The 25,396-nt window shown below is 40.2% G+C and overlaps 1 protein-coding gene across 1 annotated transcript in view; it reads right to left on the bottom strand.

Annotated features, from left to right (window-relative positions):
• Positions 1 to 2,386: 2,386 nt before the first annotated feature.
• BRINP1 (BMP/retinoic acid inducible neural specific 1) overlaps positions 2,387 to 25,396 on the bottom strand; it is a 198,961-nt gene continuing 175,951 nt past the window's right edge. The window contains exon 8 of the mRNA XM_050762046.1: positions 2,387 to 3,975. Within this exon, the coding sequence (XP_050618003.1) occupies positions 2,835 to 3,975 (1,141 nt within the window). The 3' untranslated portion in view covers positions 2,387 to 2,834. The remainder of the gene's footprint in view (positions 3,976 to 25,396) is intronic.

The following is a 25,396-nucleotide window of genomic DNA, read 5'->3' as shown; positions in this document are numbered from 1 at the left end:
AGTGCCTGGAAGGTATAGATGAAAGAGAAAAGAAAGGGAGGGAACTGAGGAACAATCAGTCTTAAATTCATTCTTTAAATGGTAAAGATTATGGATAATTGTTTCCACTTCTCATATAGAGTCAAAATCCTCACTCTCTTTGGTAGGTTTACTATTTCAAGTAACACCTGTTAAAATCACTATTGGAACTGACCCTTAAATATGCAATGCATATTTATACTTTATATATATATATAATATGCAATGCATATTTATACTTTATAATTGTTTTTGCATCCACTGTTCCTTTGGTCACTCTATTCTTTTCTACTTGCCCAACTCCTGATCATTTTTCAACACTTAGAATGAGGAAGTCCTTTATCGAAAGGCTTTTCCAACCCCACAAAGAGTTAATACCTCCTTCAGTGTTCCCCTCTGTGTGCCTGCCTGCATGAAAGCACTGATCATGGTAAACTATAATTACTATTGTTTTTTAAATTGGTTTATGTGTCTGTCTTTTTCATTAGTGCATGACTGGCACAAAAACATGAATGATTTCCTTTCAAATCTATGTATTTCTGACATGTCCCATTCACCTGTTAGGTGTTTAGGAAATGTTTCCTCATTGACTGGCCTTCTTCCAAATTTCATGCTTGATGGATAAGCTGTGATGTGACCTCTGGCATAAAGGATTTTCAACCTAAACGAGCACTGAACCTTCTCAAAATCTGAGGTCTAAATACCTATGTCAGTGTAAGGTGCATGCCACACTGTAAAAGCTGGTATAGAACATATGCTAATTAATACTAAAAATTGAAATATTAAAGTTGGAATTTACTATTCTTTAAAAAAAAAAAATCTTCTTCCCAGACACACTTAGACAAAGTAGATAATTCTTTGCCTCTATGCATTGAAACCCTCCCATTCTTTCATCTTAAAATAAGCTACACTAGGGATGGTCTTCCCTTTGTGTCCTGCTAACACAGACTTCAATAACCTCTGAGATAGGTCTTTGTATTTTATCTAGGAGGACATTACCATAAGAAGGAAATGCACATTGCAGAACTAGAGCCAGTAGGTGAAAGTATGCAAAGCTGGTCAAAGTATGGAAGGATATTCCAATTAGATCTGGTTTATAACACAAGCTGGAATGGGAGCTATTACTCTTCTTCCATGAAATAATGTTAATAATTCAAAGAAAATGGAAGACACAGCTAATTAGCTAGCTCCCTGTCCCTGGTATGATCTAGTCAGTGAATAGTGGTGATTTCCCAATGATGAAGAGATTTGCACTGGAAGAAGTTTAGATCACAGTAGTTCTATTTTCTCTTCCAACCTTGAAATTTTGTGATTCTGCATTTCTCTGCCAATGCAGAAATGAGAATCCAGGTGCTCAGGAAGCACCTCTTGCAAGTACCACCTTAACAAAAAGATGAACTCAGAGTTTCTGGAGACTAAGAAGTGATGTCTGATCAAATCCTTTACAGAACTGCTTTCAAATGAGCTGTCTTTGTTAGTCTTTCAAACTGATTTAACCCCCAAGTTAAAGCTGTCTTTCTTAGTCTATCATCCTGATTTAACCCTCATAAGGCCTCTCACCATTTCACAGATGCCAAGGAAGTGGCAGTGTTTATATTTCTGTGTGTGGGGAAGGGGAGTAGGTGTAGGTGGTAGATGTGCATGTGTGTTATCAAAGAAGACAGATATATATATATATATATATTTCTTAGGGAAGTCTGTCTGGCAAACCAACGCAATACTAAAACTTACCCTATTTTTTGGTCACTGATTTTATTTTAACTAAAACTTTACCTTTAATATAGAAAGAATTTCTGGGAAACCTAACAATTTTTTTTTTTTTTTTTTTTTAGAAAGCAGGAGGGGAGAAATTTCTTCAAACACACACACACACACACACACACACACACACACACTCTCTCTCTCTCTCTCTAAACAACCTCAGACTGAAAAAAAAACACTTCATCCCTTGGCAACTATGTTGAAGGAGAAAATACAAAAGCAGCCAGTGTAATTTGGAAGAAGGTGCATTGCCAAGGTAGTCAGAAAGTGAGGTTCAAGCCCTCATTCAGGCAGTAACTCTGGGTGTAATGATGGGCATGTCATTCCTCTCTGAGCCTATTTCTCAAACTAAGGAGTTTGATGAGCTGATACCCAAAACTACTTATTGTCCTGTGATTATGTGAATGTACCCCCTCCTAATCCCACCTACTGGCCAGCTTCCATTAGTTTTAGTGTATTCAGAATGAAAGATGCCCTATGGGTAAGATAGCATTGTCACTGTATCCCCACCACTGTGTGAGAAAGAGTCAAAAAGAAGAGAAACACACACACACACACACACACACACACACACACACACACACGGAATTAAGCATAAAGAGGGAAGAAATCTTAACCGAAGAAATATCTTCTTTATCTATGTCCATTTCCTCCAAAAAGGAAAAATGGCAGTGTCAGTTGTACATTACATATATCTTTCTTTTTAGTGTTTAATCTTAGCACCTGCACAGCAGAGATCTTTACAATTCATTACATATGCTTTCTCCCTTCTCCCCCCTCAATACAGCACCTGAGGCCTAAGAAGCAACTCCCTCAATGCTCCACAAAAGGCTGAGACCCTTCTTCATGACAGAGTATAGAAATAACAAACATGCCCAACGGTTTTATACAGTTGCTACAACGTTTTCATTTCCAACAAATGAAGATTTTCCTCCTTTTCTTTGAATATTAATTACATTTTACAAATTTTTGTGGGTTTTTTTGTTTTGTTTTGCTTCATTTTTTCTGTTGTGTGTGCACAACAACAGGGAAAGTCGATGGCAAGGAGTCCCGGGTTAGCAGAGTTTGGCTGTCATCTGGTCCGACTGTTTGAGGATCTCCGTGTTGTACAGGTCCAAGGCGTGGTTCACCCTGATGATCTCGCTGTTGGTCAGTTTCAGGCGGTGTTTCAGCATACAGGAGAACAAGTCCAGCTGGGGTTTCCCCGGGGCCACAGGAGGGGCCAGGCGATTAATTCGGTCCCGAATATCCAACAAGAGGAGCATCACTGACGAAGAGGAATAGAACTGGCCGCCCTGTGTGTAGGACTGGTTGACCTGCTGCACTGCGCTGCGCAGGAGGTCGGCGTTGAACCTCAGGCTATACCCGAACACCTGCACATCCGAGATCTTGATGTAGAACTGCCTCTTGGAGGGATCGGACAGGTCCACGGGGCCCTGGCCAGTCTCATTTCGCAGTAGGGTAGGTAGCCGAGTCCGACTACGTAGGTAGATGTGGACCGTCTCGAAAAATGTTTTCCACCGATTGCCCAGCAAAAGAGTCCAGTTGTAGCACTGGCTGTTTTGGAGACGGATCTTCTCCCAGCGTGGGTAGCCAAATTCCCCGAAGGGCATGTTCCAGCCCTCCGAATGGCTCCCGCTAAAAGGGTTGACATAGACAAAGAACATGGGGTCCAGGCTGCTGTTGCGCATCTGGCAGATGCGCATGGACATGCCGATCACCATGTGGATGAAGTCCATGCGGTTCTTGTTGCTCTTGAGAGTGAGGGACATGCGCTTGCGCCACCGAGGGTCAAAGAAGGTGTCGAGGCGGATCTCGTTGCTGATGAAGGTGGTGTGGACGTAGAGGCGCGAGTCCATCTTCTGCAGCAGGTACTTCAGCTCCAGGTCCTGGAAGTCCAGGTCGGTCTCAAAGCTGATGAACTGCTCGCTCCGCTCCGAGTCCACGTTCTGTGGTTCGCAGCGGCCTCGGTACAGCTTGTAGCCCTTGTTGCAGGAGCCACAGAGGGAGATGTTGGCCAGGCTGCACATGGCACAGCTGTTGTTCCCGCCTATCACGCAGGGGATGGGGCGCTGGCACAGCGTGGTGCTGCCGTGGCACACGCAGCTCCGCTGGCTCTCCAGGAAGGTTCCCCAAAACCCATTCTCATTACAGTAGAGGAGCGACTGGACCCTTGCAAGCCACTGCTGAATTGTCCTGGGAGATAGAGGAAAAATGGAGAAGGTTAACCACCTTGAGTGGGTTTGTGAGTTACAGTTATCCAACTCATAATGCGACCTGGAGCTGCCCAAAGGATGAAAGGATTGGACAGAGCAGCGACAATAGGAAGAGCATCCAATATAAACGTAAGAAGTACATTGTGGCTCCTCGTAAGGCCACAAACCAGCTGCATGACCTGGTACTTTACCTTCCTAATGTTCGATGTCCTCATCTGCAAAGTGAACAGGGTGGAGTAAATGTTCTTTGGGGTCCTTCCAGCTCTGTGATTCCATTATACACTAGTCCCAAAGAAGTGTGATTCAGGAAATGAAAGTGTCTAGACTCAAATACCCCTTCTGGATGACAACATATTGTAAACAATCAGCAATGAAAAAGACCTTAGGGATTATTTTGTTTAACTTAAACCACGTTTCAACCCCCAATACAGATTCATCCCATGAGGGTGTATAACATCTAACAACTTCAACAAAAACAAATTATATTTTATCATACTCTAGAAATCATGTAGTGCTTCCCTACTGATGGTCTTACATGATTCTCATGGTGGTTTTTCAGAACACATTGGAAAGGGGTTATTTCCAACAGATGCTGGAGAGGGTGTGGAGAAACAGGAACACTTTTACACTGTTGGTGGGAGTATAAGTTAGTTCAACCATTGTGGAAAACAGTGTGACAATTCCTCAAGGATCTAGAACCAGAAATACCATTTGACCCAGCAATCCCATTACTGGGTATATACCCAAAGGATTATAAATCAGTCTACTATAAAGACACATGTACACGTATGTTTATTGCAGCACTGTTCACAGTAGCAAAGACTTGGAACCAACCCAAATGCCCATCAATGATAGACTGGATAAAGAAAATGTGGCACATATACACCATGGAATACTATGCACCCATAAAAATGGATGAGTTCATGTCCTTTGCATGGACATCGATGAAGCTGGAAACCATCATACTCAGCAAACTAATGTAAGAACAGAAAGCAAAACACCACATGTTCTCACTAATAAGTGGGAGTTGAACAATGAGAACACATGGACACGGAGAGGGGAACATCACACACTGGGGCCTGTTGGGGGTTGGGGAGATAGGGGAGGGATAGCATTAGGAGAAATACCTAATGTAGATGACGGGCTGATGGGTGCAGTAAACCACCATGGCACGTGTATACCTATGTAACAAACCTGCATGTTCTGCTCATGTATCTCAGAACTTAAAGTATAATAAATTAAAAAAAAAAAAAAAAAAGAAAGAAAGAAAAGAAAAGAAAGGGGTTATTTCCCCGCATTTTTCCAGAGCTCCAAACTCTCCATTCAGTTGCATTTCTATTGCAGCCTCTGGGCCCCTCCCCACAGGCCCTCAACACTATAAATGACACCAAAGTCTATAACCTGATTTCAGCCACTGAAACGTTCTAATTAAGACAGATATTCCATCAGATAAGAAGCAGCATCAGAGGAGGAACAAATATGCAAGGCAGTTAGCTTAAAGGCCTCTCATCTTTCCTTTTTTCAGTGCAAGTCACCCTTTGGCTGTCTTCCATGCTACCAATAATCCCTTGTGTGTCTAGCACTTTTTACCCTGCACAGGGTATATTCACTCCCATTTTCTCACTTGAGCCTCACAGCAACACCCTAAAAATACCTTGGGACTTGAGGTCAGTCAGACACAGCTCAAAATCCTGACTTCTCCACCTGCAAGCTGAGGTAATGCTGGGCAGTTTTCTTCCCCTTCCTAATCATTCCTACCACACAGAGCTATGTGAGGATTATATGAATTTTTATGTGAAGGCTTAGCCCCAAACTTGGTATTTATTAAGAGCTCAATAAAAGTTAGCAGTTGTTATTCCTGCAAAGGGACTGTCAGCGATATTTTATAGACATGGCAATGGAAGCTCAGAGGTGAAAGGATGGACTCAGAGTCAACCAATCAGAGAGTAGTCTCCTGGCTCACAACTGTGGCTGTTTGCATTGTCGGTCAAGTGAGAGTCAAGAGCACTCTTCTTAAGGCTGTCGTGTGCTGTGGAGATGGTGATGGTGATGATGATGATGATGATGATAATGATGCTCTCAGTGATTCCTGATCTCCATTTTATAAAAGCAGAAACAGAAGCTAATTTGCATTGTACTCTCTGTGGTAGGAAGTGTTAACAATCCATCTATTCTATCACTTCCACTGATGAGCCACAATCCCCAAACCACAAACACCAAGAGCCTAATTAGGCAGTAGAGCCTAATGTTGAAAAGCATGGTTGTTGGCCCAAGCAGAGCTGAGTTCAAAGCTGCATTCTATAACCAGGATCAAGTCACTTCATCTCTTTAAGCCTCAGTATCAATATCTAAAATGAGGATAATAAAGCCCATCTTAGTCAGCTGGTGAGAGGATTCAGTGAGATAATATATTTAAAGTGCTTAAAAGAGCCTGGCACAGAGCAATTATGGAAAAGGTAATAATAAAAAGTACTCTTATCCCAGAGAATAAGCTCTTCCTTTGAAGGTATTGAGACACTCTCAGGGATTTCACTATCGCTCTGGAGTTTGAGGAAAACCATTTTGTTATATCCATTTGAAAATGGATACTGTTGAAATGGCTTCCCAGCATGCTTTGCTTTCAATGAGTTGCTTATCGGTTGGGAGAAAATGGCGGAATAATTAGTGGGCTCCTTGAAATCCTCTCCTTTTCAAATCCACAGAACCACCCGGTCCTGGCGATAAAACCTCCCTGACAGTATCCAAAACACTGTATTGAAACCCCTCGTTTCTTTGTCAGTTTCCTCTCCAGGCTCTTAGGCTGGAGAGGAGAGGTCCCTCCTTCTCCGAGCACCTAGCCCAGAGCCTGGCTCTACAAATACTTGCTGAGTGAATCAATGTTTGATGAATGAATGCATAAAGAATATTCATATTTTTCTTGTTAGTTTTCATTTATAAAAGGAAAAACAAACTTCTCCGTCTCCCCTCAGGACTGCAGTATTTGTTTTCCGTACCATCCACCCACACAGCTCCAGGCCTCCCCAGTTTCTGCTTCGTGAGACCAATCCTATTACAGCCTGGAGAACAGCAGCAGGCCCAGCCTTCAGGAAACGGAGCTGGAATAATAATGAGCTCTGTGGCTCCCACCTCCCAAACCAGAACATTGACTGAATATTGGGTATGAGTCATCTGATATTTTTGTGAGCTGCAGGGGCCCTCTACACGGCCCTGATTGCGTGGTTCCATCTGACGAGAGTGTCATTTCAAAATGCCTCTTTCACATGGCCCACACTTGCCCCTGTCACTCCCTCTCCAAGTGACAGGACAGTACCCCATTTAGAGTTCCTCTGTTCCCATCTGCAAGGCATTCTATAACCCCGTAGAGCGCCCCCTTTCTCGTGTCTCATCATTGGGACCCTTTGTAAGGACCGCAGCCCCCACTCCTTGAATCAATGCTTCATTGTGGCTGAACTCTCAGAATCCTCGGTGAGGGAAATAAAAAGATGAAAGTTCCTGGTGATGCTGCAATAAGCAACGGGGCTAATGGCAAATTAGGATTCCAGCCCTGTCAGGCAGGAGGAATTGGGGACAGAGGGCCTCTGAGATACATTTGCGAGCTGCGTGGCACCTGCATCTCCTGACCTCAGAATAATCATGAAGTTGTGGGCTGTATCAAAGAAGGCATTAATGATACAGCAAGAGGACTTAGAAAGCAGGTGGTGTTCACGGGGAGCAGGGAGCACGAGGCTGAGGGAAAGAGGAAAGAAAACAGAGGGGAAAGGTGGAGAGTGGGGAAGGGTGATAAGTGGAGAAAAGGACTTGGTGTTGGAGATGGTGGGGAAATGTGGAGCAAATGAGCAGACAGAGGCTATGGAGGAGACACCGGACAGGGAGGATGAGATGGAATGAAATTAGAGTGGGTCGGATAGAAACAAAGAGATGCAGCCAAGGCATCATCTGTGTTAACTCACAGATTTGGGGAAGAGCCCAGGCTGGGGGTCCCAATTCAGCTATTGTATGGGCCACTTGAGGGTGGGCTAGTTGTCCATTCTCTTCCTTTTCTAGAGAGGCCAATTGCAGAGACAGTGGGGGCAGAGAGGTAAAGCAATGTTACCAGTGAGTCCTGATCCCCAAGGTCAACAAACTTTCTTTGCTTTTCAATATTTCATTTTGAGATTAGAACCAAAACAAGCTTATTTCATTGTGTGTGTGTGTGTCTGTATGTGTGTGTGTTTCTTTTGAATACAAGCAAATTGCAATAATGAGGAAAAAGCCTCAATCAAATCAATCCCCTATACCTTCTCCATCTCCAGCCAGTTCTCTGCGTAGTTATCATGGATAGTCATAAACTCTGCAAGGTTCAATTGCAGGCAGTGCCCTAAACCAGCTGAGAGCATCTGTGACTTACAACTATTGAGTTCTCACTGTATACCAGGTATAGTGCTGGAGGCTTTTCATACTGTCTCCCTCAATAGCACACGAAACCACCTCCATATTACAGACAAAGAAAAATGAGTCCTTGAGAAGTGAGATAACTTGTCTGAGATCACAAAGGTATTCCCCACATTCAAATACCAAACTCTCTACCTCTGGCATCAGTGCACTTTCTTCTAGGTATCATAATGTAAAATTATAATGATAAGGTGAGCAATAAGAAAAAAGCAAGACACAAAAAGAGAAATATACTGAAATAATGGAAAAATACTGAAAGTTTGCACCTGTGAAGGGCCTATTATCACATTTCTTGCTTCCTCTGGATCTGCCAGGGTCCCTTTCCTCCACTCACAGATAATTGGGGCTCCCGACAAATGCATAGGGAGATGCTGGGGATCAGGAATAGGAGGGACTGAGATCTACAAATAACATTTCCCAGGCTAGTTGACGACAGCCTGCCTCAACCCTGACAACAGAGAAGCAGTTTAATAGGCTGCTCCAGAGGGGAGGGTCTCACAAAGGCTGACACAGCCCCACTGAAAGCCAGTCAGTGTGAAGCAGGGAGAAGCAGGTTTTAAAGTGCTTTTCTCTGTCCCTAAGGATCCAAAGCATCTTCCATCTGTAGCCAAAGCTGAGATGCAATACATCCAAATCAGCATCTTTCTGTTAGATGGGATTTCAATTCATTCTGATAGGGGGCTGAAGGAAGGAGGAAGTAGGAAGGAGAGGAGAGAAGGAAGGAGGAGAGGAGAGAAGGAAGGAGGAAGTGGGAGAAAGAAGGAAGCTGAATTTTCATTTCTAAACAAGAAAACCTTGGAGCCTGATTGATAAGTACCCACACTGGCTCTGAATAAAGCAGTTTTGACCATTAGAAGCAGGGAACCTTCAAGAAGAAACCTTGGAAATGTTCGTCTTTCTCATGTTCAGGCCTGAACTCAGAGACTTGGTTGCTGAGGTCAAAAAAAATCAGTGTTTCTTAAGTGTTTTCTACATTGTGGCAGTTACCCCTTTATTCTCACATCAGCCCCATGAGATAGGATTCCCTTGTGATTTTTATCCCACTGATCAGGGCATTGAAGGCCACAGAGAGACTGTGACTCACCTTGGTCACACAGCATGGGAGTAGCAGAGCAAAGTTCAGGATTCCTGGATCCAAACCCAATACTTCCTCAATGCCCATGCTCTCTATTCCCTGCCCTCTAAACCCCCAACTGGAGGAGAAAGAGGCTCTGGACCATGGAAACACCTCAGCTGCCCCCCTGCAGGCTCTGTCTTTGCCTCAGCCAGGAATTTCTGGCAACCTGACAGGTCTCCTGGTGACACAGCATGGAGTCGCTCGTCATTTCGAGGACAGCCTCCACCACCCAGGGCTTCCCATCAGTGCTTTCAAAGGTACACATCTCCCTTTCAGAACCCCCTGGCTGGGGAGCCCAGGCTGGGGTTCCTAATTCAAGCAAACTCCCTGCTGATTTTAATTGGAGGTTTTGCCTAAGATGGGAATACAGTGTGGGGCCAGTGGCATTTTAGGGGAGATCATACAAATTGAGTGCCAAGGAGAGAGGAAGAAAAACAGATCTAGGTTAAAATAGAAAGCTATAATCCATAACTCCCATTTGCCTACCAGGAGTGTGTATTTAAAAGTACAGAGGAAATGAAAAAAATGAAATTGGAGTTCTGCATTATTCTTTTATTTATGCCTTTTGCTTTCTCCTTGGCATTTCTTTGACATTGTAATGGGTGTCTGAGTAATTCTGTGACTCCACAAAACATATATTCCACAGACCACAGACTAAAGTGAGAAGACAAACAGCTTTTTTTTTACGTTTCTGATGATGCACTGTTCTTTAGTTGTGCTGTGTGTGACTCTGTGTGTGTGTGTGTGTGTGTGTTAAAGAAATGGTATTTATAAGAGATGAATACATCAAGTCAATGGTGTCAGAATGCTTGAGATTCCACTGAAAGGAGCCTCAGAAATGCTATGGATATGCTAGTATGAATTATAACTGGCCATCAGACTCACTCTGTTCACTATTTTTCCCCGATAAATATTTAGCTTTTAATCATTACCCTCTTTGAGTTTCTAACATTGCTTTAATAACGTGTTTTTCCTTCTCTCAGTTCTTCACATGGTGTCACAGCCTCCTTGAGTAGCTCATAATAATAAGGAAGAAATACCAAAAGAAAATGTTATGTTCCCTTGTCATGCTGAAGCTATTTTCTAATTTTCAATTGTGGAGTGAAGGTAATATAGGTCTTACTAGAGAGGGCAGAGGAAGAGGGAAGAAGGAAGAAGGGGAAGAGCATCAATGTAAAAAATCCAATAGGGTCTTTAAAATTAGGTTGTCAGGAGTTTAATTGAGGAGGATTATGAAACAATTTTTGCAATTACACAGTTCTGTGTCTGGGAAGGAGGTGACAGGCAACATCAGCTGCATATTCAAATTCAGCATTTTGCTTTGGGGCATGAATGTGTGGAAGACAAGTGAAGGAAGGCGCCCGGAGCCTCTCAACGGTGACAGAAAGGCTAAAAACAGCAGGAGACTCCCTGGTGGAGGGCTACAAGAGTGGTTTATTCTTCTTGAGCAGTAGTTAGACTGGATAATAACAGACTCCAACCAAAAAGCTATGAAATAAGAGGGGGCTACCCAGGGTCTAATGGGCCTTAACCCTGAAGTACAATAATGGTCATCTAGATCTATGATCCTGGCAGTGGGAAGGGGTGATCATAGGTGAGGAAGTAATTAAATAAGTGCTGGGCCCTTCTCTACCCCTATTTGACCTTGCTATTTGTATATTTGGATATTTGGCCTTGCTTATTAAATAAGTCACCTGGCCTCTTTGACTTTCAGTATTCTTATCTGTCGAATGGGGAAGGTAATATCTACTTTTCACTTTGTCTTAAGAGCTAGGATGGAATATGCAAAGATCTAGAGAGACTTCCAGTGAAAAGAAGTAATGACTGACCATTACTAACCATGATTGTTACTGAGGGCAAGGAATAACTATGCTTTATAAATGTTTTCAGTAAAATTATTCCTCTTGGTTACTAAAACAGCTGAGTTGATTATAGCCTAATACCTTCAACTCATTGGTTATTCAGTCTCCACAGTTCTAATGAATGCTGTCACCAAGATACTTGAAGAAGAAAGAGCTAACATGAGCTTTGGAATCCAAAAATAATATTAAAAAAAAGAATATTGAGTCATAGCTCTGCTACTCATTATTTAACCTTGAGTTAATTACTTGTCCTTTCTAAGCTTCAGTTTTCTCAACTACAGAATGGAATAATAATACAATGCTTGCAAGGTTGTTCCGAGGCTCAGATAAGATGATGTGCATTAAGTTTCTAACATATAGTAGGTACACACTGTCTCTCATGCAAACAAACTATGTTTCTCTTGAGCTCACATAGTAAATGATCCCTTTGAAATCAGTAATTATAGATTTAAAAACTCAGAATGGGAAAGAATTCAACAAATGCTGCTGGATCCGTTGAATATCCATATTAAACAACATAAATCTTGACACTTAACTTCCTCTGTACTCCTAAATCAAAACAGATGGTTTGCAGATCTAAATGAAAAAAGAAAAACAACAACAGCAACAAAACAACTTTTAGGAGAAAATATAAGGGAGCATCCTTATGACAGTAGGCAAAGATTTCTTAAAAGTGCTCACCACAAAAGAAGATAATTGAGTAACAGGACCATACAAAAATTAAAACAGATTCATCAAAAGATACCATAGAATGAAAAGACAACTTTCAATGACAGAATATATTTGCAATACCTCTAGCCAACAAGAGATTGTATGTATAAGACATGCTAAGGTTTGAAAGTTTGTGTACCCCCTCCCCCAAATTTGTATGTTGAAATTTCAATTTCCAAGGTAATGATACCAGAAGGTGGTGCCTTTGGGAGCTAATTAGGTCATGAAAGTGGAGCTCTGATGAGTGGAATTAGTGTTCTCATAAATGAGACACAAGAGAGACTCCTTGTCTCTTCCAACAAGTGAAGACACAGGTAGAAGGTGAACCCAAAAGCCCTTACCAGACAGCAAATCTACCAGTGCCTTGATCTCGGACTTCCCAACCTTCAGAGCTGTGAGAAATAAATTTATGCTACTTATATGCTACCCAGTCTTTGGTATTTCATTATAGCAGCCTGAACAGACTAAGATAATACATAAACTACAAATCAGTGAGGAAAATTCAGATAACCAAAAGGGAAAATAGGCAAATGATATGGACAGGCACTTCATCAAAAAGAATATTCAAAAGGTCAATATGCAATGAATCTCCACTTCATTCACTATCAGAAAAATGCAAATTAAACTAGCAATGATATATTACTCAGCAGGATGGCAAAATAAAATTAGAATATAAAATTAAAAAGAAGGTAAGCACTAAGTCATCAAGGTTGTGGAACAATTGAAACTCTCCTAGGCTACTGCTAGGAACAAAACTTGCTTCAACAAATGCAGAAAACTGGAAGTATGCATTAAAGTATCCACTAAGTTGAACATAGGAATACAGTATATCCCAGCAATTCCATGCCTAATATGCACTCAACCAAAAAGCATATATAAAGACATGTGTAAGATTACAGTACTATTTGGAATAATGCCAAACTAGTCAAATGACCCTGAGCAGTAGAAAAGAATTCTACACACACAATAACATATTTTTGAGAATGAATGAGCCACAACTACATAAAACAAAATGGAGGAATATCTCATAGAAAGAGGAAAAGGTGAAAGAAACCAGACACAAAGAGTTCATTTAATATATAAAGCAAAACTGACCTACACTGGATGAAGCAGTGGAAAAAATAATTCCCTTGGGGAGAAGGTTGATAAGGCTTAGAAGAAGACACAGGGGGGCTGTACAGTGCAGAGAATGCCTTAGTTTTTGATCTGGTGCTGGTCATATGTGTGAATTCACTTTGTAAAGATTCATCTTCCTGTACATTTATGTTGTTTCCACTTTCTGTATGTATGTAATACTTTAGTAAAACATTTACTGAAAAGACTGTCCTTTAAAACAATCAGAATGATATTAATAAGGCAGAAAAACATGACATTTTCACATCACTTTCAAACGTTCTAAAGCTCTTCTGTTTGTTCTCTAATTTTGATCCTCACAATTTATCTGTGTCCCAGGCTGGCTTGAGAGAGTATCATTTCATTCATATCATTAAAATTTCATTTTAAAGATACAAAAAAACTGAGGCTCAGAGAAGAGAAGTAACTTCCTGATGGTCACTAGTGACTTGTCACATCACTGGGACTAAAACTCACCCATGCGTGAGTTTGTTGGCAGGACGTGGAGGGTGGAGGTAGGCAGGAGAATTGGGTGATGGCTCTGACAGAGGATTAAAAAGAGCTATCCATAGAAATTATAAGACTTATGTCTATTTTTGACTAAATCCCCTGAGCTTACAGATTCTATTCCAAACAGGAAGCTACTTCCGAGCCACAGGGGGAAAAAAAGAAAAAGAAAAAACCAAAAACAACAGAAAGGAACTGGAGACGCTTATTTTCTTGCCTTGCGTCAGCCAAGTGAGTCAATTGCCCTACTTGCTACAAATGCAGAATGACAAGCATGGATGAAAATGGAGAGATTCCTACTAGTGTTGTCTTAAATAAACCCAGGACAGCGCTCGCAGCAAAGCTCAGCTACTGCCACACATCTCCCTGCTCCTCACCTAGACTGTACACCCTCGGTTGCCATCATTTTGGACCTCACTACCTTTTTTTTTTCTGCCCATAAATAGAAAAAATGTTCCAAAGATACTCTCAGCTAAAAGCTTCATTGCTACATAGTTAGAAGGACACTTTTAAGCACTTGTGATTGACAGCCAGATGCCCTGAGCTAGCCTGACTTCACATGTGGGCTTGTGCCTCTTATTTATAGGACAATTTAATATACACTCAGATTAAGTCTTGGTTGCTCAAATTGTACCCCCTGCCCTCCACTCCACATAGGCATGCACACCAAAATCAGTAGTCAGGGGCTATCAAAGTAGCAACCTCTCCTGGGGGGAGCTGCCTGTGAGTTTACAGTGACAATTCCAGAACCTTAAAGCTAAATAACACTTAGGCAAGGCCTGGTCCCTGTGGCAGATGAGAAATAGTGTCCAGGGACATTAAGTAACCTGCTTGAGGTCACACAAGTAGTACCTGGAAGCCCAGAACCAGAATCTTCCCCTTGAGGAAGGAGCTGCACACTTCCCAAAATTTATACCGTTTATCTTCCTCCCAGCCTTCTCCAAAGAGGCCTATAACATCTTACCTGGGTGACTGCACTGAGTGAGAAAAGGAAATAATAATGCTTTCCAAAGACTTTTGCACACTGGCTCTAAACTGACATTAATTCCAGGAGATGCAAAATATCACTGTGGTCTATCAGTCAGAATAAGAGTTTACAGAAGTCAGGTGATGAATGCAGTTTTAGCTCAGGTCCATCTCACAGTGGGTCCAGTGGATACTTCCTGTGGTACTTCCCCAGTCCTAGAATGCACATTGGGGATTATATCATAACTGGAATACCCACCAACTGGTAGGATCCCTTCCCTTCCCTCGTTCAGTACCCACACTATCTATATACCTCTCCAAATAATAGAATAATAGTATTTTATGGGACATTTGCCCCCACTTAAACCAGCTTTCAAGAAGATCAAAAAAACAATCACAAGAACAATGACAACACACAACAACAAAATATGCACCTAGACAGGGGCTGAAACCTTAAGATAAATCCACTAAACAACAATCTTGATTGACTAGATTTTAAAGGACAATCTTGCATTACAAAATATTTCCTCACAACATCTCTGAAGAGTACATTCCCCTTTGCAATAAAATGTATCACAGGCTTGTGGTCAGCAAGATGACTGACTACAGGTGGCTAACACTTGTTCCCCAACACATAAAAGGACCAAAACAATGAACGAACAACTAAATTTTGACCATAGTGACTAATGGACAGCACTGAAGTACAGTAAGGGGGTGGTGAAAACCCTGTAAGGCAGAGAAAAGCAGGATGACTCTATAGAGAAGGAAACAAAACATCTTGTCTCTGCTACCTCCTCTCCCCAGTCTGGATTAGCTCAGAACCAGGTGAGCCCTCTCCCTGCAGGGCAAAGTTTTCATGGGCCCTGAGCCCAGTTTAGGGGCTGTACTACTCCAGAAAAGAAGCCCATGTTGTATCCCACCCCCAACCCTTTTATTCGACATGCTACTGCACTGTGACATTTTGAAACCAGAGCCCCTGCTAGAGTGTGTTTTTCTCTAGTGGCCAGTAGCCACTGCACTTCTCCATCCCTGAGGCACTGACATCATTGCACTATGATCATACACAGCAGTGCTCCATTCCCCAGCCAAGCTGCTGCAGTTCCTTACCCATGGGGAACAAGCAGCCTGGGAGGCACTCCATCTCCCCCATTTCATTTGTTGCTGTGCCCTGCTCCTGGCACCCGAGCCCAGGGCACTGCATGGGCTCAGATGCCAGGGTCACAGCCTAGGCTCAGTGGAGCAGCTGTGACCCTGGCACCCGAGCCCAGGGCACTGCATGGGCTCAGATGCCAGGGTCACAGCCTAGGCTCAGTGGAGCAGCTGTGACCCTGGCACCCAAGCCCAGGCAGTGCCCTGCCCCATGAGGAATAGGCAGTCTGCCCCAGTGGAGAAACTATGTCTGGGAAGGTAAGGCAGCTGTGTCCCCTCAGTGCCTAAACCAGTCTGTTGCCCCAGCCCCAGGGAAATGAAGCTTTGGCCAGGGAACAGCTGCAGTTTGGCACCCTGCCCCTCCACGACCAGGTACTCTGGCCCAGGAGAGAAGCCACACCCAAGTCAGGAGACAGGCCTCACTTTCTGGATGCCTGAATCAACCTGTACCTTGACCCCAGGAAACTGAAGCAGCCATGACCCCAGTGTCTAAGCCCTGGTGGTGTTCTATCCCTTGGAGACCAGGTGCTCCAGCCCAGCAGAAAAGCCACGCCCAAGCTGGCAAAGCAGCCTTGCACACTTAGACCCTGAACCAACTAGTCTCAGGTAAATGGAGCTTTGGCCCAGGGAACAGCCACAACCCTGGTGCTTGAGTCCACATGGTACCTGACCCCCAGGGAAGCACAGCCATGGCTGATCTGTATCACCTTGTCCACTATGTCAAACTGCTGCAGCGCCCCACTTCTCTGGATCTGGACCAGCCCTCTGGAGTATGCACGACTGAGGGGCCATACGTCCAATGCGTAGTAAAGCCAATATTGCACTGCTATTTGAACCCTAGAGCCCAAGCCATAGCCATGCCCTGCCATTCTTGGTTCTTGCTTCTACAGCACCCAGCCTCACTGATTTGGGTAGCTGCTATGTCCCACCATTCCAGGGTCCAGTGTCACCACTAAGCAGTACCCTCTCTCCCGATGCCCAAGTTGTCTTTGTGCCCTGTTGGCTCTCCAACCCAAATTGCAGTTGTATTCTGCTCCCCAGAGCCTGAGCCTCTGGAACACCCCTTCCTCTCTACAGCATACCAGTGCTGTGTCCCAATATGCAGGATCAGAGTCACTGTTACATCCCTGCCATCTGGGCCTGAGCTACTGAAGTGCCTTGGAATCACAATCCTCTGCTTGGTGCGAAAGCTAAGAAAGTAAACCTGCACCCATGTCACATGGGCCACAGTATTCAACAAGACACTGATCATAGGACCCCAGTTCCATTGCCACTCTAAGCACCTGTGTCCTTGAAAACAGCGCCACCGTGGCTGCCTGTTACCTATATTATACCCAACTCCAAAACGAATTCAATTCAGCTAAGTCTTCGCACTGTGGGAAAAAATGAGAACAACAGAATCCCTGAAGCCCTTGTTGCCAATAACCTTAACAATCTACCTTATCACCACCACTGCCACAAAGTCTTGTAGATTAGGCTATTAAGGTATCCACAGAAATTTCTGACATTGATTACAACTGAAGAAGTTGCATCATGGCTACAACCAGTGCACCCACCCAGAACCAGAATTAATGCACCTTACCCAACTGACACTATAGGATTCACCTGCAAGGGAATGTCTTTTTCTATGAGAGCTACTCTATAAAATTATAAATGGTGATTGTCCACTAAATGCACAGATATAAACATGAGGACACAAGGAACATGAAAAAACAAGGAAGCATGACACAACCAAAAGAACAAAACAATTATCCAATAACAAGTCCTCCAAAATGGAAATTGTGAATTGCCTAAAAAGGAATTCAAGACAACGATCTTTAAAAGCAAAACTCATTGAGATACAAGGGAATGTCAACAGATAATTCAATAAAATTAATAAAACTTCATGATCTGAGAGAAATTCAACAAAAAGATATCATTAAAAAGATATCGTTAAAAAGAACCAAAGAGAAATCTTAAAGCTGAATAATTCGATGAATGAATTAAAAAACACAATTAAGATATTCAATAGCTGACTACATCAAGTAAAAGAAAGAAATACTGGACTTGAAGAGAAGTCTTTTAAAATAACCCAGTAAAGGGGGAATTTAAAAATTGAATAAATTAAAAAGAGTGAATAAAGTGTGTGGGACTATGGGACACCAGTAAGCAAGCACATACTTACATGATGAGAGTGTAAGAGGAATAAGAGATGAAGAAAGGCATAGAGAGCTTATTTAACGATATAATTGTTAAACATTTCCCAAGTCTCGGAAGAGATATGAACATCCAGATTCATGAAGCTCACAGGTTCCCAAAAGGTTCAACCCAAAGAAGTCCTCCACAAGGCACATTATAATAAAAATATCAATGACATCATAGAAATGATTTTAAAAGGCCAGGAAATAATAGGATGATACAGTTCAAACACTGAAAGAAAAAAATAAAAAATCTTTCAATCAAGAATATTACACCTAGCAAAGAAATGAAAAGGAAATAAAGGATTTCCCAGACAAAGAAAAGCTGAGAAAATTCCTCGCCACTAGATCAGCCTTAGAAAAAATGTTTAGAGCCAGGTATGGTGCCTCACATCTGTAATCTCAAAGACTGTGGAGGCTGAGAGGGGAGGATCACTTGAGACCAAGTTTAAGAGCAGCCTTGCCAACATAGTGAGACCCCATCTCTACAAAAGTTTTTAAAATAATCATAAAAAAATTACAATTAGCCAAGCATGGTGGTATGTGCCTGTCATCCTACCTACTTGGGAGGCTGAGGTAGGAGGATCACTGGAACCCAGGAGTTTGAGGCTACAGTGAGTTATGATCATGCCACTGCACTTCAGCCAGGGCAACAGAGTAACATTCCCATCTTTAAAAAAAAATGGGGAGTACTTCAACTAAAAGTGAAAGGATGATAATTACTACCAAGAAAATATATGAAAGCATAAAACACACTGGTAGAGGTAAATTCATAATTAAATTCAGACTATCCCATGACTGTAATAGTGATATATAAATCTATCTAATCTCTAGTATGAAAGTTAAAAGTTAAAATGACCAAAAATGACTGTAGCTACAGTAATTTCTTAAGGAATGCACAGTATAAAACATATAAATTGTGGCAACAAATAAATAAAATATAAATCAAGAATAAATCAAATATAAATAATTGGGGGGAGGGTAAAGGTAAAAGGTATATGCCACCAAATTTAAGTTATCAGCTTAAAATGGTCTATTATAACTATAAACTATTTGATGTAAGCCTCATAGTAACTACAAAGAAAAAAGAAAATACTACAGAGATACATAAATGAGAAAGAGAAAGAAACCAAAGATTAGCGCTACAGAAAATCACCACACCACAAAGGTAAACAAGGAAGAAAGGAAAAAAAAACGATCTATTAAACCACCAGGAAATAATGAACAAATATCAGGAGTAAATTCTTCCCTATCAATAATGACATGGACTGTAAATATCCAATCAAAAGACAAAGTGGCTGAGTAGATTGACAAAAGAAAAGATTCAACTATGGGCTACCTATAAGAGACCCATTTTAGCTTAAAGGACACACAGCTGAAAGTGAAGGGATGTAAGAAGACATTTCTTGCAAAGAGTAGTCAAAAGATAACAGAGGCTGCTATGCTTACATTAGATAAAATAGACTTCAAGTAAAAAAGTATTTCAAGAAAAAAAGATGATCATTGTATAACAATAAAAGCATCAGTTCATCAAAAGGACATAGCAAATATAAATATATATATGGATCCAACATTGGAGCACTTAAATATATAAATATTAATGAACCTGAAGGAATAAATAAATATCTATGTAATAATAGTAGAGGACATCAATACCCTGCTTTCAACAATGAATAGATCAAGTAGACAGAAAAATAACCAAAATATACTGAAAACAAACTGCACTTTAGACCAAATGGACCTAACAGACATATACAAAACATTTCATTCAACATCAGCAGACTATACATTCATTTCTAGAGCACATGGTACGTTCTCCAGGATAGATCATATGTTAGGCCTCAAAACAAGTTTTAGCAAATTCAATAATATTACAATTATATCTAGTATTATTTCCAACCACAATGGTATGAAACTAGAATCAGTAACAAGAGAAATCTTGACATATTCCCTAGTATGTGGAAATAAAAGAACATGCTCCTCAACAATCAATGGGTCAATGAAGAAATCAAAAGGGAAACTGAAAAATATCTTGAGACAAATAACAGTAGAAACATGACATATGAAAACATATAGGATGCATCAAAAGAAGTTATCAGAGGGAAGTTTACAGCAATAAATAATAAACAAGAAGAAAGATCCCAAATAAAGTAAGGAGTTAGTAAAAGAAGAGGAAACTAAACTGTAATTTAGCAGAAGGAAGGAAATAATGACGATCAGAACAGAAATAAATCAAATAGAGAACACAAAAGTCATGGGAAAAAATCAATAAACCCAAGAGTTGGTTCATTGAAAAACTAAGCAAAATCAGCAAACCTCTAGCTAGACTAAAAAAAAAAGAGGAAACTCAAATAAATAAAATCAGAAATGAAAGTGGAGACACTACAACAGATGTCTCAGAAATAAAAAGGAACATAAGGGACTATTATGAACAATTATATGCCAACAAATTGGATAACCTGGAGGAAATGGATAAATTCCTGGAAAATGCAACCTACGAAGGTTGAATCAGGAAGAAAAAGAAAACCTGAACAGACCGTTAAAAAAGAGATTGAAGTGAAGTAGTATTTAAAAACCTTCCACCAAGGAAAAGCCCAGGACCAGGTGACTTCATGGCTCAATTCTACCAAATATTCAAAAAATATTTGTTACCAATACTTCTTAAACTCTTCCAAAAACTAGAGCTAGAGGGAATACTTCCAAACACATGTTATGAGGCCAGCATCACCTTGATACCTAAGTCAGACAAAGACACTGCAAAAAAAAAAGAAAACTGCAGACCAATGTCTTTAATGAACATTGATGCAAAAATTCTCAATAAAATATTAGCAAGCTGAATTTAACAACACATCTAAACCAAGTGGAATTTATCCCAGGAGCGCAAGGCTGGTATAATATATACAAATCAGTAAGTGTCATATATCACATTAACAGAATAAAAGATTAAAATCATAAGATTAAAATCATAAGATTACCACAATTGATGCAGAAAAAAGTACTTGACAAAGTTAAAAATCTTTTCTTATTAAAACTCATAAACTTAGCTATAGAGTAAAAGCTTCTCAATAAAATAAAGGGCATTTATGAAAAACCCACAACTAACATCATAATCAACAGGAAACAGCTGAAAGCTTTTCCACTAACATTCGATTCAAGGCAAGAATGTCCACTCTTACCACTTCTAGTCAATACAGTACTGGAAGTACTAGCAAGAGCAACCAGACAAGAAAAAGAAATAAAAAAGCATCCAAATCAGAAAGGAAGAAGTAGAATAAACTCTATTTGCAAGTGTCATAATTCTATATGCAGAAAACCCCAAAGATTCTCCCACAAAAATCTATTAGAACTAATCAATCAATTAAGTAAAGTTGAATTACACAAAATCAACATACAAAAATGAGTAGCACTTCTACACACAAATAACTTAGTTGAAAAAGAAATGTAAAAAGTATCTCATTTACAAAAAAAAAAAAAAAAAAAGGAATAAATTTGACCAAGGAAGTTAAAGATTTGTGCACTGAAAACTGTAAAACATTAAAGAAATTAAAGAAGATGCAAATAAATGAAAAGATACTGTGTTCATGGATGGGGAACATTAATATTATCAACATATTTACACTATTCAAAGCAATATAATGATTTAACATAATCCCTATAAAAATGTCGATGTCAATCTTCACAGAAATAGAAAAAGCAATCCCAAAAAAATCAAAACTCACATAGCCAAAGCAATACTGAGAAAGAAGAACAAAGTAGGAGGCATCATGCTTCCTGATTTAAAATTATACTACAAAATTATAGTAATCAAAACAATATAGAACTGGCATTAAAAAACAGAAGCATAGACCAATGGAACAGAATAGAGAGCCCAGAAATAAATCCAATCATAACTGGTGAACTAATTTTCAACAAGGGCACCAAGAGGATACTATGGGAAAAGGATAGTCTCTTCAATAAATGGTGCTGGGAAAACCAGATTTCCACATGCAGAATAATGAAATTGAACCCTTATCTTACACCATACACAAAAATCAATTCAGAATGGATAAAAGGTCTCATTGGAAGACCTGAAACCCAAAAAACTCCTAGAAGAGAACATAGGTAGAAAGTTCCTCTTTTGATATCATACCAAAAGCTCAGGCTACAAAAACAAATATAAATGAGTCTATAGTAAACTAAAAAGCTTCTTCACAGCAAAGGAAATATTTAACAAACTGAAAAGGCAACCCACAGACTGGGAAAATGTATTTGCAAACCACATACTTGATAAGAGATTAATAATCAAAATTTATAAAGAACTTTTACAACTCAATAGCAGAAAAACAAATAACCCAATTTAAAAAATGAAGAAAGGACCTGAACAGACATTTCTCCAATGAAGACATAAAAATGGCTAACAGGAATATGAAAAGGTACTCAACAGCACTAATAATCAGAGAAGTGTAAATTAAAACCACTATATGATATCGCCTTGCTCCCATAAGGATGGCTATTATAAAAAAGACAAGAGATAGCAAATGTTGGTGAGGGTGTGAAGAAAAGGAAACCTTTGTATACTGTTGGTGGGAGTGTAGATTGGTACAGCCATTATGAAAATAATATAGAGGTTCCTAAAGAAATTAAAAATAGAACTACCATACAACACAGAAATCCCTCTTCTGGGTATATTCCCAAAGGAGATGAAATCAGCACAGATAAAGATATCTGCACTCCCATATTAACTGCAATATTATTCACAATAGCCAAGATAAGGGAAGAACCTAAATAACTATCAACAAATAAATGTTTAAAGAAAATGTGATATGCAGTTGTTTCTCTGTATCTACTGGGAACTGGCTCCTCAACCCCCCCAAAATACCAAAATCTGATGATGTCCAAGACTCTTTTATGGGATAGTATTTGCATAACCTAAACACATAACCTACCCATGTCTTCCTGTATACTTTAAAACATTTATAGATTACCTATATTACCTAATGCAATGTAAATACCATGACATGGTTATAATGCTATATTTTTAAAATTTGTATTATTTTTATTATTGCATTGTTATTTTATAAAAAATTTTTTATCCATAGTTGGTTGCGTTCATGGATGTGGAATCCACAGGTATGGAAGGCTGACTATATGTATACGATATAATATTATTCAGCTTCAAAAGAATAATATCCTACTGTTTGTTACAACATAGATAGATCTACACAACATTATTCTAAGTGAAATAATCCAGACACAGAAATAAAAATATTGCATGATTTCACTTAAATGCAGAAGGAAAAGAAAAAAAGAGCTCAAATACACAAAGGTAGAGAAATAGATAATGGAAATAGTGGTTACTGTGCTTGTAGGGGGAGAGGAAATGGAGAAATATAGGTCAAAGGATACAAAATAGCAAATAAGTAGGATGAACACATTTACAGAATTAATACAGCATTGGGGATTGTTGTTAAATAGATTTTAGCTGCTCTTCTAACAAAAACTAGGTGAGATGATAGCTAGGCTATCCTGCTTCACTATAGTAACGATTTTGCTGTCCATATGTATCTCATAACAGCATATTGTAAACCTCAAATAAACACAATAAAATTTGTTTTCAAAAAATAAAGTGCTTGCAAAAAAATTAATGTTTTACACTGGAAAAAATGAACAAATGAAAAACCTACTCTATGTATCAGGTAGCCATAAATCCTTTGCTATTCCTCCCATAAAGACAGCAGGTTTATGTACTCTCCCCTTGAATCTGGGAAGATCCTACCATGGCTTTGACCAATGTAATAAGTGATTCACACAGTTTATAGGTATAGGCCTGAAGAGACTGGCAGCTTTCACCTCCTGTCTCTTGGAAAACTCCTTTTTGTACCTCTGAGATCCATTTTAAGCAATCTGGCCACTCTGCTGTAGGACTACACAGAGAGATCTTGGAAAGCAAGAACTGCCCAGCTGAGGCCGGCCTTCTGGCCGTCTCTGCTTCAGACATGTGAGGGAAGCCCTCTGGGGACTTCCAGGCCAGCTTCACTGCCAGCTAAACACCAACAAGTGATTGCAATCAACTCCACATAGAACATAATTGCCCAGCAACTTCCAGCATGAATTCCTGACCCACAGATCGGGAGCATAATATAATAATTGGTATTTTAAGCCCCTAAATTTGGGTCAATTTGTTATACAGAAATATATATTCATAACACTGTATTTTATGAGCTCCAAAGAGAACTCAGGTTATCTCTTTTTCATTCTATTATTCCCAAACTATGCTACTGTACTAGGGAATGTTCTAAAAATGCCTTCCTCCTCCCCAAGGTTCTAGGCTCTAGTCCCCAGGACCTGTGACTGTGATAAGATAGCACTCTGGTGACTGTGTTCTTTTACATAACAGAGTTGACCTACAGAGGAAGATTATCTTAGTGGACCTAATCCAATCAGATGTGTCCCTTTAGAAGCAGAGAGTTTTCTCTCGCTTTGGCAGAACTCAGAAAAGTCTGAAGTGTGAGAAGGACTCCATGCACCTTTATTCTTTTGAAGATGAAGAGGACCTTGTGCAAGGCCTGGAGAAGGGCCTCTAGGCAAAATAACCTCAGTCCTACAACCACAAGGAACTAAATTCTGCCAACACCTTGAGGGAGCTTGGACTTGGATTCTTCCCCAGAGCCCACTGGTAAGTCTGTGTGACACCTGATTTCAGCCTGTGAAGCATAAAGTGAAGACCCAGCTACACCATACCTAAACTCCTGACCCCTGGAAACTATGACATAATAAATGTACATGAAGTCTCTTAATTTATGGTAATTTGCTACAAAATAAAAATTAACATAGTAATTCAGGACAAAACACTCTGTTTCATTTTACTCCTTAATAAAATGATAAGAATAGATTGGACAATCTTTTAAGTTTCTTTCAGGTACAAAATTTTATGATTTCATAATATCAGGTCATTTAGCCTTCCTGAGCCTCAGGTTTCTAAAGTAAAACATGGTTGCAAAACCAATTCTGGGCCAGTTTTATCTTCTAGGTAGTCTATCTTCTAGATCTCAAGCTCTTTGTGAGCAGGGGCACTCATTGTCTTGCTCACCCCTCTTCCCCTTGTATCCTGCCTGGCACTTAGTGAGTATTCACTAAATATTTGTTAAATGAATAAATGAATGAATGAATAAAGGAAGATTCAGTATAAATATTAATGTAAATATTATTTGACAAGAAAAGAGGCCTATGCCTATGTAGGATGGCAACAGAATAACGAGTACTACTTTATAATCTTGGGCAAGTCATTCATTTCTGTGAGTCTTAGTTTTCTCCTCTGTAAACGGGGAGATCCACTGATCCTCACTCTAGCTCACCCACTGGTTATTCCGATCACATAACATCATCAGT

This window comes from Macaca thibetana, chromosome 15, assembly GCF_024542745.1.
Source record: "Macaca thibetana thibetana isolate TM-01 chromosome 15, ASM2454274v1, whole genome shotgun sequence".
Classification (NCBI taxonomy): domain Eukaryota; kingdom Metazoa; phylum Chordata; class Mammalia; order Primates; family Cercopithecidae; genus Macaca; species Macaca thibetana.
The sequence above is the reverse complement of the archived record's forward strand: the minus strand, read 5'-3'. Positions and strand labels throughout refer to the sequence as shown.